Below are 12,954 nucleotides of genomic sequence, written 5' to 3'. Positions count from 1 at the left end.
TTACACAGATTTTCTTCATTTCCCTGACACGAAACATAACTTTGTATTTCACAAATTCAATTAAAATTTTGCTGCTACATTTCAATTTGGATGTTTTGGGACCTTTTCATTTATAACACATTCTCGCTGCCGCTGCCCTGCCCTGCTGTCCCCAGCGCGGGGCGCCGGCGCTCGGCCCCGCGGCGCAGCTCCCAGCAGGCAGCGCGGCGCGCGGCCGCGGGGCGCCGGCGCCGTCAGTCCCGCGGCAGTTGCCGCGGAGCAGGGTTGGGGATCGCGCCGGGCCGGCGGGGCGGTGAGTGGGAGCAGCCGATCCTCCTTCGGGCACGGCGCGGCCGGAGCTGCTCAGGGGGATGTGGCACCGTTTTCTGCAGTAGGCTGTCCCCAGGCGGGGAGCGGGCCTGTCCCCAGCCAGGGAGAGGGCCTGCGTTGGAGCTCCTGAAGAGATAATGTCAGGCCCATGAGGCTACTCGCGCGCAGCTCGATACCCGTGGGAAAGGCAGTGCCTCGCCGCTTTACTCAGAGCAGCCCGAGAGGCCTTTTCGGTTGCAGAATCTGTTTTGTACGTAAAAGCCGGGAGGTGGCCGCTGGATTCAAGCGGGAGGTTTGTTTCCTTGCGCGAGTATAGGAAAATAGCAAGAAAAGCATCATGTGGAAGACTCATGAAATCCTGAATCCACATTGAAACAATTAAATGTCGTAATTTTTAACATTTCCCTAGAAACCCCTTCCCTAGAAGTGCTTCCTACCCCCACTGGCTAAGTACTTTTGAAAATTTAAGTGTTCCATCTTTAGTTTTGCTACTGTGGAATGATGCTGGGGCAACAGTTCGCTTCTGTGAGTTATAACAAAATTCAGGCCTAAAGCATGAGGTTTGATTCTCTAGTTTTAAGTATTCGTCTCATTTAAGGCTGGTCTCGCATAATTCAGCAAAGTCATATCTAGTGTTATGTAATTTATCAGATGGTGATAAAAACATTACATAGTGCAGTATATAAGAAAGTTAAAGTTTCTTGAACTCCAGTAACTATAAAGTTCTTGCTTATACCTAACTGGAAGTTCTTACAGGCTAATTCTAGAGACATGGAAAAATTTTCTCTCTTTGTCTATGAAGTTCTTTTATTTTTGATTAACAAAAGTACTGAAGTGACTGAATGGTAACTTTTCTTGGAAATAAAACCTGATTTAAATTTCTGAGGTTCAGCATAGCATCTGGATCTGTCTAGGTATCAATTATTATTTTATTCTAAATTTTAGTGATGAAAAACCAAAAGATTGAAAGCAAGATAGGCTTGTTGGAAACTGAACTTCCATTAATCATTTTTGTTCCTTTAAGATAAAGCCATATAGAGAGTAGTTTATGATAGAGGGCTTTGCTCATAGAAGAAAGACATCACTTAGGCAGTAGTTTTGATGATAAAATTAGGAGATATTTCATGAAATGTCTGTGGATTATACTATGGCACTTCTCTCCTCTGATGCAAGTCTTTTTAACATCACTGTTAATATGCCAGTGGATTCCTAGATATTTTTGGATTTGTTAAGGATTTATATCAGCTGAAGGGTATAATAATGTGGGGGGGAAAGGCCATCCTAAGGACTTCATATTCCTTTCCATGCTGTTTCAGCATTCCTTAATTCTCTGGTCAACATTTAATTTTCAGCACTGGAAGACAAGAAAGAAACAGCAGCATCTTCATATATTACACTGATTAATACTTTATTAATTCTTTCCTAGTCTCACTTTGCCATGTAGCTGAACTTTCTGTTGTCTGAAAAAAAGAAATGTGTTTGGATTTATGAGTGTCATTCATAGGAGTGTCTCTATTTTAAAAGTGATTTCTCGTAGGACAGTGATTGAAAGAAGACTTGGAGATTGGCAGGTAACACTGGAATGCCTCTATAACCCCCAGCACCTCATTTCAGAGTCCCATTCAGAATGTGGAAGATGGCATTACTCAACCTACCAGTTGATGCCTTAAGTTTTGGCCTGACTTAAAATGAACAAACAACAATAACAAAACAAATAAAACAAAACAAAAAACCACAATCAAAGAAAACCCTACAACCAAACACACACAACCCCCCAAAAAACAAAAACAAACTAACAAAACAAACAAACAAAAACTAACCCAGAAGAACCCCCCTTAGGTCCTTCTCTCATATCCACTTGGAAATATGCCCAAAGATTTCTAAAGACAATAGCTAAAAGCTAATATATTCTGCATGCATTAAATACAATTGGAGCTACCGAATAACCAAGTAAGCATATTTTGTGCATGGATTAAAAACAGCATGATGTTAAACTTGAAGGTTTTGATTGTCCTCTGAGGAATTCAGTTGAGATAGGAGCATTTACAGTAATGTATGAATCTGTCATTACTTTTGCCATCTTTTTATATGATGTTTTGTAGTTCATTCTAGTCTCACAGTTTGAATTCAGATGGAGAAGCATTTGAATTTTGTTATTCCTAGGTAAGCCATGCCTGTTTCAGCTGATGAAACTATGGGGAACCTGGCTGTGAGAGATACAGTCGCAGCTCCAGCTGGAATTGAAGGATTACAAGGTTTGTACCAGGTGCTGCTTATTGCAATTACAGATTTCGATCAGTGGCTTCCTTAGCTTCTTTCTAAAAATGTTTCACTAAATGAAGTTCAAAATCTGGGTTAAATTTGGAAAGGTACTGTGACATATTCTATGTTCAAGTTGGTTGTTAATAAGAGAGAAGTGTCTGTGAGATACTAAAAACTGGAAAACTCATCAAGCTATAGTGTTCATCCTTCCAGAAGGAAAGAGAATGCTTTTTTGCTGAATTTAGGACATGGTCAGATCCATTTAACAAAATGGGAACCAAAAGCACTATGCAATTCTTACATGTTACTCAGCTGCTATTAGATTGGAACTGCTGGGCTTAGTCTTGTGTTTGAGTTCGTTTTCACAACTGTGAGTTTATTCTTTCAAGCTTCAGGAAAGTATGCTTACTTTGAAACAGATTAGAAAGCATCTTAATGGTAATGCTCATCCTGTTTTTTAATTAGTATGCTTGAGCATTCCTGGTTGCTTGCTAAATTGGTATCTTTGCATTGCCTGGTAGGTAATCAGTTTGCTGCATCATTTGAACTATGTTTTTTTCTAGTCTCTGAGAGAAAGGAAAAAGGATGTGATTAACTTGCTAAAGTCTGAGGAAATCAATCAATAGACTGAAACAAGTGTAAAATATCATATTACTTGAAAATTTTCGTTAATTTTTTTTCAGAATTTCAAAGTGAGTTAGACTTTGAATTATATGTTGTAGAATATATGGAAGGTAATTTAAAATTGCCTTGGTTTGGGTAGAATCATCATCTACACAGAACGTAAAAGCTCGACAAATCATATCACGAATCAGTCGAGAGGAACTGGAAGATAGATTTCTTCATCTACGTGATGACCACATCCTACTCAAACAGCATGCAAATAAGCAAGAGGAGAAAATTAAAAGGTATGGAGTTTAATACTTTTATTTTAACTCACACAGTACCTTTTTGGCCCTTTAAAGCATCATCAACAAATTAAAAATCATGCTGATTTCTCTCAGAGCTTGTTGGTTTCATATCTTATTTTCTTTGTGTTAGAGCCAGGATTTAATACATGGGAGTCACAATTTCGTGTTTGGACTCAGTGTTTATTAATTCTTATCTATATTACAGTCTCTCAAGCCGTGAGCTCTAACTAGCAAGTTAGAAACTGGAGATGTCTCCAACTTCTTCCAAGGTTGTTTAAGCACTATTCACCCAAGAACGAGGTGACACCATATTTTTGACCCAATAATTGACTATCCAAGGCACGCAATGTGGACCTATTTCACCTAATTAGAAAAAAAACGCCCAATACCAAGAAGAAGAAGGTGAAGAAGAAGGACTTAGACAATGCCCAAAATCCTTCATCTTGCCCCATATATATTACTAGATACTAGAATCTTAAATCTTACGTTTTTCACCCTGAGATCACACAATACTATTCAAACTACACCCTCACAACCCCAGTGCTATCACTCAATTTCAGAAGCCTATTCTACGACCTCAAGTCAAATGTAGTGCTTGCTTGAGGGTCAATATCTTTTAGAACAGAAAGCCTGAAATTTTCAGCCTCCACCGTTCCAACAAGAGTACTTTTTAGTTCAGTAGCAAAAATCACCAGTGAACGTGATTTTTGTATTGATTTCTAGTTTTCTCTTGAGTATGTGAGATGGTGTCTGCAGTGACCTCTATTAGATCTCCATGTACAGAGGTACATCAGAGATGATACCTTGGATTTCCAGGTGTGCTGGTGGAGTGTTCTGGGAATTGGAGAGCAGGCTGAAGAAGCCTAGTGGTTCATCAGGCATTTCATTCTAGAATCAAAATGGTCTATACAGAGAGATTCTGCCCCTTTTTTTGGTCCCTGTCTGTCTTTCAAGAAGTTGAGCAGCATCTAGCTTTTCATTGGTGAATTAGCACTAAAATGTCTTTATAATCATTGCTCCTTTATTCAGTGTAATTGATAGCTTCGTGAAGAAGTCCCAAGTAGCATAGGGAGCACAGTACCCAATTTGCCCACTAATAATACGAGCAACTTTAGGCTGATTATTAAACTTAGTATGCTAAGATTTATGTGCTTTGCCAGGACTTAAGTATGGCAGCAAACTGAACTGCACTGTGAAGAACTGTTTGTAGTGTTAGGATATTGCAGGAGGGCTGAACTCTATGACTCTGTATTTGCATTGTGCTAATTGTTAAGAAAGTCTTTCTGCATCTAAGCCAGTTTCTGGTGAGGAGCTAATTAATTCATGAAAGGGTAGTTGAAAACATTGCCTATTTCATGCTTTAAAGTCCAAAACATTATTTTCTTTAGACTCAGTATTCAGTGAGTCACAGTCCAGTTGGCCAGCATTACATAATTTCCATCTTTTCTGTCAGGCTGTTGCCAAATACAAGATCGTAGATTAAATTAATTGTTTCATTATTTCAAATGACAGTTTCATGTTTCTGTGCACAGGAAATACCTCTCATCATCCACTTACACCAGGTGGATATACATATTGTTCAGCAATGTAAATGTGTCCTTCCTTTACTAACCTTAAATGATAAGCCATAGGAAACTTATTTGTCAGTGCTATAAGGCAGATTGCTGCTCAGTGGTTTCAGTTATCTTCAAGGAGTTCATCACAGCCAACAATAGTTACATTAAAACTTGACATTTATTATCAAGGTTCTGTGCTGAAGTCTTCACAGTGGTCATGTTCCTTTCAACAGAATATTTTTTATGCTGACTTTTCAAATTATTTTTTGTATTTTTTGATTGTTTTCCCCAGAATGACCACCAAGTTAATACGGCTTGTTAATGATAAAAGAAAATGTGACCAGGCTGGCTGTGGACCCAAGCAGCTGGGTCAGGCTCTGGAGCTGGAAGAAATGATTGAGCATTTGCGAGAAAGAGTTCGTGAGCTTGAGAAACAAAATGAGAGCCTCCGCAACAAACTGATTTCAGCTAAACAGCAGCTCCAGATTCAAGGCCATAGACCTTGTCCGTACAGCTCCGTTCAATCTCGTGTGAATACTGGTCTCAGAAAAGAGAGTGAGGTTGCTGGCATGCCAGAGCACACCAAGAAAGGTATAATTCACATTTGTTAAAAACAGCAAACTCTTTGATTGCTCTTGAAACCATGAGTCTAAATTTCAAAACGTTTTTTAGTCCAGATCAGAAAATATGCAGAGCAATTATCCAAAAATAAAATGCCTGGAAAAAATAAGGATAGTTTAGCTGTCTCTGAGGTATTAAGAAACAAGAACACGCCACAAATAATAATTATAGCTTCCTGTATCTGCTTTTTGTTTGGCTGATTTAAAAATACTATGGAAAACGCATCGAAAAGTCCTAATCGGGTATGAATGTTCTGTAAATACTTGCTTTCTTTACTGAGTGCAGCCATCTAAGAAGTGGCTTGATTTGAACAAAAGTAAACCAAAAATACATATATTCTAGGCATATATATATATATGTATACACACACACATATATATGTATCTCTCTCTCTATATGTATCACAATGTCTTAAAATAACACTTCAACATTCAACATAGGTCAAGTTAATGCAGCAAACTAAGTTTTTTTCAGACATTTTGGGAAACTGCTGGTGTCATTGTACCTTGAACCTAAATGATGCAGTTCTGGGGACTCAGGGTTGGCTGTGTTAATGCTGTCTTTGAAATGAAATGTGTTTGGTCCCACCTCAAAACTTGGTTAATTTCTCTGTGCTAAAAGTAGGAGAAAAATGTGGAGAAACCATTGCATTTGCTCCTAAAGTAACAATTCTTTCTTAATTGCTGACTTCTTCACCATGGGCTTAGAATGCTTCTAAACAACACAAGAAAATTATCTGCACTGCTACTAAAATATGGTCCTAACAGTTGCATGTCTGGGTGAATGACACTTGTGATTTTGCAAAGAAAATGCTGAGAAAAAGTGATTACAAGTCCATGTTCCTGTCTGATAATACTGATATTTCTCTTCTTTGAAGACACAATCTCTGTTCTCTGCCTTTGAAAGTAAAATCTTCTAAAAAAACTTTCAGGACGTTTTTAACAGTTCGCTTTAACACTGTTCTGCATTGCCCATCCTTCAGATTTTACAGCAGCGTATGTTGTGCATACTGTGATTATTTCTTTCCTTGTGATTTGATGTAAAAATACTTTTTATGACATCTATATAGAAGTTGCAATTGTTTGTACTTTATAAAGATACAGTTAAAAGTTAAAGCTTTGTTAAAAGCTTTTTCGTTCAACAAGTCAAAAATTTATCTTTTTTTTTGGCTTTCAGGAATGAGATTTCAGAGTTTAGAAGTGAGATCGTCTGATGTTGTGCTTCCCAAATATGGACAGGGTCTGCTCGAGGGTTCAAGGGCTGAAATCAGAAATTTGTATGATTTTCATATTACTTATTTTTCTGTCATTATAATTCTTAGAACTTACAGTTTTCTTGAAGAAAAAAGTGTATCTTTTAAGCAGTTTTTACTTCAGAAAATAAAATAGTTGTTTCTGGCAAAAATAACACTGGTAGCAATGCAGAGATGTTTTATGATAAGGAAAACAGGGAATCAGGGATTTAGAATGCAAAATGTAGGTACATAAGAATTTGGCTACAAGTTAAAACTGGTCTCCAGTAGTGAGGCTCTCTTTGCTAGGGTGTAGTGCCTGCCTTGTTTGTTATGGGTCAAAGCTGACAAAAGAAGAAAGAACCTTAGCTGCCGACGTAAGTTCTAAAATGTGCACCACCATACAGGTGGTGACTCTGTGAATGAGTTTCACTTATGCATTTAAGTTTCGTTTCTAGAGGCAGACAGATTTTACTGGTAAGCGCAAAAAGCACAGTATTGGGATAGTTATATAAAATGATTCTGATTCACTTTTGCATTTTGAAGTTTGGTTTGTAATCCAACTCCACATTTCAACTGGAACTGAAGCTTAGGAAACTCTTACAACATCCTTGATGTACAGATTACATGAAAATAGAGAGGTGTTATATGGAAAAGGTAGTTAACATCTAATTTAAAAATATTGAAGTCTGATTAGAATATTTTTCTTCTCTGAATTGTGTGTTTAGAACCTGCGTTTTTTAAAAGCTGTTTGTTTATTTCCATAGTGATTTACTTAAATCAGATTATTGATTACATTCTCTGTATATGCTAAATTTCCAATTAATGGGGAAACTAAGTTTAGAAATATATGGATTAATGTGCACTCATTTGTTTTGTGCTTGAAATTTTATAAACACAAAGATTAACTGGAATCATAGAAAACAATTGTACAGAAATATTCCTATAGATTTCTTTTAAATTGCATTTACTGGGTGAATTCCACTATTTAAAGCACATCTTTTGATTTTCTTCTTTATTTTTTTGAGGGGGAAGTTTAGATTTTTCCCATCTCAGAATAACAGCTTAAAAATCTGTTGAAGATCTAATCTTTTGATAGTTAATAATGGTGTTTTGCTTTTGAGAAACCATTTATGCTAATGGTTAGAAGGAGGATACTCCTAAGACAGAGTATAAGAAACCATGAACAGCGTTTTAGTGAGGTTCTGCTAAATATTATTCAGTCCGCAGAAACATTTATTTTCAGAGATGTGTTGTGCTTTCATAGCAATTTAAACTCATAAGCCTGTCTTGTGATGTATGTTAATAAGAAATACAGATTTTGCTGAACACTTAAAAGTGTGGCTTACTTGAGTACTCTTTTTTTTTTTCCCTTTGAAAAAATAAATAGCTGGTTTTGGAATGTAGAATGCTTGTACTTGCAGGGAGACAGTCATTGAGTCCCAAAGGAAACAAATTGAGGAACTAGACCATGCCAGAGAGATTCTTGGCAGTCAGCTAAGAAGGAAAGAAAAGGAAATTGAAGAGTCCACCTTACGGCTGAAAGAGCAGGGTACAGCAAGCCAAAGGTATTGTGAAAAATCAAAATCTCCATGGTGGAAGGGTTAGAAGAGCTGTGTCATAATGTTTGTAGGTAGCTGTGGAAGTTACTACTTCTGTAAAGACATATGGGCCTTATTAATTTTTGTCTGGTGAAACAAAGTCATAAAATGTTTTGCCAAATAGCATGGATAATTCTAAGGAGGGAAATAGTTACAATAAGAAGTTACAATGTTTTTTCATAGATAAACAAAAAAGTCCATAGTTTCCATTTTAAATAATTCTTTTCCAGTTGATACAGGTTCAATTGAGTTCAAGTCATAGAATTTTAATCACCTATTTTTCCTTCACTTCAATTCTTATGAAATTTTAGGTGTAGGTTCATAGTGGACAATTTAATGTTCTCTACTACTCAGTAATTAGGAGTCCACAATTAGTAGAAAAATACTGGCTCTGCTGTTCCAGAAAATGTTGAGACAAATTCAAATCTTTAACACTGTTTTAGTATTAGAGAGCAACATTACTTTATTCACATACTCGGCTGTTTTTCAGATATCTAAGCTTTGTAGCCCCTTCACTTGCTCCAGCATGGCATTGTGACAATTTGTCCAGCATGTCTAAAATACACAAATATTGAAAGAGAAATTGCCTTTTCAGATATTGAAAATTTATTCTGATTTTATCATAATTTATATTAATAAAAATCCCAATTAGTTCCTCCTCTCATACTTGGGGAAGTAATAGGGTTTAGATGCACCATTTGAAGTAAAGAAAAACTAAGTAAATATTTTTTAAATTTTTGAATTATTTTAAACATCCTTTCTAATAAACAGTACAGGCTCAAAATAATCTTAGAATTGTAAGACTATCTACATAAATATTAAATGATTTTCATGTAATTAAGACACACCTGCAGCTTGGTTGAATACCAGACTTAAGATATTATAGTCTAAATTGTTAACTCCCATTTTATTTACAGTATTTGATAAGTGGAAATTTCACAAAATACTGGCACCGAGTACTTTGGATGGTGGAAGAGAGGGAAAACAATCTCTCTAGGCATAGGATTGTTTTCTTTTTCTGTCATATACAGTTTTATACAATAAACAAAGATTTATATGTATTGATTGAAGTTGCTGTGTCATCAAACAGTAGAATGTTTATTTTACCTAAACTCTCTAGTGTGAATTACAGAAGAGCAAATTAATGTGGGTATTATATACTACATCTTCGAAGTATGTGTTTATGATGCAGTTGTTTTTAATTTTGAAGACTAAACATACAGGACAATGTGGAAATGATCAAGGTCCGTAAACAGCTGGCTGAGAAAAGCAATGCTCTTTCAGCAATGGAAGGAAAATTTCTCCAGCTTCAAGAGGTAATTGCAATTTGATCAGTAACATTCTTATACTCTTATCACGTAAGCATGCTAGACAGAAGAAAAGTTATACACAGGCCTTGATTCTAAGTCAATACTGAATACATTAAAATGAACCATACCCTTCATTACACTCAAACTACTCCAGATGGAGTAGGGATTTTTAGTCTTAATCTTTTTCAGCAGGGTCTAGCAGGTCTTAGTGATTTCATTTGCAAAGTCATACCAAGCAGATTATGAAGAATGAACTGAGTTGTCTGGCTATGGAAAGAGCTCTCTCATGATTTAAAGAGAGGACTTTGACTTAGATGTACTAATTTACCAAAAAGGAGTACCAAGCTCCCTCCACTTTATTACTCTTTGCTGAAGCTTGGGCCGTTTGGCTCTCCTCTTCTAACATTAGGATTTAACTTCTGCTCATATGTTCATGGAAATTATTTTAGAGGGGTACTTTAATTATTTTCCCTAAAAAAGAGCAGTTTCATGAATATATCTCCACAACAGGCAATTCCATGGTAGATTATCTGTAGGTTTTTATTATACAGCTTTTCTCTGCTTTTCGCTGTATGTATTTGGAGAACTGCATGTGCATACAGACGTGGTGTGATAATACCTTGGAAATGGGAGCGATCCTGTAACTGGGAATCCTAACTGTAATAGAGCTTTATAAAGTATCCAGCCTTATGAAGTGGAAGCACTGAGTATCCTTATAAACTGTTACTTCTGTCTGCATATTTTTAGCATGCTAAGTAACACTTGGGCCATTAGATTTTTGTTTGATTCTTTTTTTTGCCCATGTTTTTCTGTTTCTACATTTTGTTTTGCTTTGCCTCCCTCCTCTTCTTCAGTGTAGTTCCTGTATCTTCTCTGCCTAACAGAAAAAGTTTAGCATGGTTTTTTGTCTTCTTTCTCTTTAAGAGATCTAAAATTTAAAACAGAGATAGTTTAACTCTACAATTTAAATTATCTCTATATTATATATTATATATAAAAATAACTAGTTATAAAAATAGCTATAAAAATAACTCTATTTCTTTTTCTTAGACTGGCTGCTAATATTGTTTATTCTCTATGATTTTTATCTTCTGAGAAATGAGATATGAAAGGCTGAAGATCAAGCTGGGGACAGATTTTTCATGGGTTTTTTGTTTGTTTCCAGTCTGTACAGATTGCATGTGAACGTAAACAATTTTTACAGGATTAACATTTAGCTTCTCCATTTAACTACTTTGTAGGAATATTGTATGGAAAAAAATGAAGCTAGCTTCTGTCTGTCTAAAAGCATTGAACATTAACTATATTCACGTATGTATTTGGCATAAATTATCATCCAGTGATTTTATGAAACAGGAGATTGGGCTTTCGACTACTTTGTCTCAAATCATAATTTGAATGTGATGTACATTTGAATTTTTAATGAGTGAGGCTTAATTACAGGATTGTGGAATGTAGGCAATATAGTATTAACTAATATTGTGGAAATAGAGGCTCTATCAATATCCTCCATTTAATTTTAAAATTGGTTAAATGTGCCTTACTATAATCTATCAAAGTAAATGAAAATGTAAAGGAAATCAGAAATCTTGTTGAAATCTTCTAGCTGGTAAATAGGGCTGAATGCTTGAGGGTTGTGAAAGTCACCTTCTGCTGGCCATGGGAAGTGAAAGTTAATTTCAGTTACTTAGTTCAAGAATGTGTCTTGTCAATCACATTGAGAACATCTACTCAATAGCACCTTGAGAGCCCCCTGTTCAAATACACTATGTGGGGACATTCTGCTAGGTCTGATTTTGATATTCCTTCCTTCCTTTTCACAGAATCTAAAGAACTTGAAGACCAACCATGATGCTTTATTAGCAAAAGGTGATGAACTGAATGTTCAGCTTAAAGAGGAGCGGTTAAAGTCCTTCCATCTTCAAAAAGAATTGCAGTTGGTAACTATTTCAAACAGAAGGACAGAAGAGGTGAGATTGTGTTGAAGAGATTTTGAATCTGTTTGAGGTACATATAGATAAGGGAAGAGTTAACGATGGGATACATTTTTATTGTGGAAATGTGAATAGATGTTTCAAACACATTTAGAAGACTGACCTAGTGATCCATATACTAGTGATATGTATACTAGTGATATATATGCTTTTACCCTATTAGAAAGAAAAGAACAGGGGCTGCTGCTTGCATTTGATAGACTATCAACCACACCTGATCCTTGTGCCACACAGTCACTGCACAAGTGTTTGGACAGTATTTGAGGTTAAAACATAGGATTTCGTATCAGTTCTGATACTGAGAAAGTGGTTTGTCAACTGAAAGAAAATCATACTTGGTTTATTGATAACAGTTTTTTAGTATTCTTTCAACCTGATTTAATTCCAGTACAGTATAGTGTTATATCTCATTTAGCAGTTCAAATCAGTTACTTCTGTTTCTTTGTCTAGAGGCTCTCAGACTAATGTCATCCACACTTAGGGCTAAAAATCAAGTGGTTTATTCCTCATTCTGTTCAATGCATGAGGAGTAAGAGTCTGCAAGCTTACTTGGTTTTTTGTTACATTTTGTAGTAAATTTAGTTTTACCACGTGGTTTACCTATTTTAAGTGTATTTGCATGAACCAAATTTACCAAGATTATAGATACTTCCTCCAAACCATTAAATTACTGTAATGCATATAGGTATCTTCTTAGTATCTCATAGCTTTAAAGTTAGGTCTGCTTTAGTGAATATTTTGAAAGCAAGGATGTGTTGTTTATAATATCAGTAATACACCTAGACTTTTAGACTTTTTTATACTATTTTGCATGTATACTCTGAGATTGGCTCTGTTGGTTAGAGCAGGGTGCTAATAATGTCAAGGTTGTAGGTTTCATCCCCAAATGGGCTGTTCACTTAAAAGTGGGACTTTATGATCCTTGTAGATCCCTTCCAGCGCAGAATATTCTGTGATTCTGATTTTGTATAAAAAGAACAAATAGCTTGACAATGCCTACAAATAATGAACTATTTGTCTTCACACATTTATTGTAATTTTCTTTTGTGCTGTGCATCAAATGAAACCTCCTTCTTCATTTTAGTTGCAGGAAAGAATAAATGATCTAGAAAAAGAGAATGAACTCTTGAAGGAAAACTATGATAAGCTGCATAACAGG

General features: G+C 36.0%; 1 protein-coding gene across 6 annotated transcripts in view; it reads left to right on the top strand.

Moving 5' to 3' along the window:
• Nucleotides 1-201: 201 nt before the first annotated feature.
• RPGRIP1L (RPGRIP1 like) overlaps nt 202-12,954 on the top strand; it is a 45,264-nt gene continuing 32,511 nt past the window's right edge. For 3 of the 6 annotated variants that reach the window (XM_063416575.1, XM_063416576.1, XM_063416573.1), the window contains exons 1-9: nt 204-601; nt 2,473-2,564; nt 3,335-3,479; nt 5,331-5,629; nt 6,836-6,935; nt 8,315-8,458; nt 9,702-9,807; nt 11,625-11,771; nt 12,880-12,953. In XM_063416575.1, the coding sequence (XP_063272645.1) occupies nt 2,480-2,564; nt 3,335-3,479; nt 5,331-5,629; nt 6,836-6,935; nt 8,315-8,458; nt 9,702-9,807; nt 11,625-11,771; nt 12,880-12,953 (1,100 nt within the window). In that variant the 5' untranslated portion in view covers nt 204-601; nt 2,473-2,479. Of the gene's footprint in view, nt 602-2,472; nt 2,565-3,254; nt 3,480-5,330; nt 5,630-6,835; nt 6,936-8,314; nt 8,459-9,701; nt 9,808-11,624; nt 11,772-12,879; nt 12,954 lie in introns of those variants that run through there. The other 3 variants (XM_063416574.1, XM_063416577.1, XM_063416578.1) reach the window with 3 other exon arrangements.

This window comes from Prinia subflava, chromosome 20, assembly GCF_021018805.1.
Source record: "Prinia subflava isolate CZ2003 ecotype Zambia chromosome 20, Cam_Psub_1.2, whole genome shotgun sequence".
NCBI lineage: Eukaryota > Metazoa > Chordata > Aves > Passeriformes > Cisticolidae > Prinia > Prinia subflava.
Note: the sequence above shows the minus strand (reverse complement) of the source record. Positions and strands in the feature narration are given on the sequence as shown.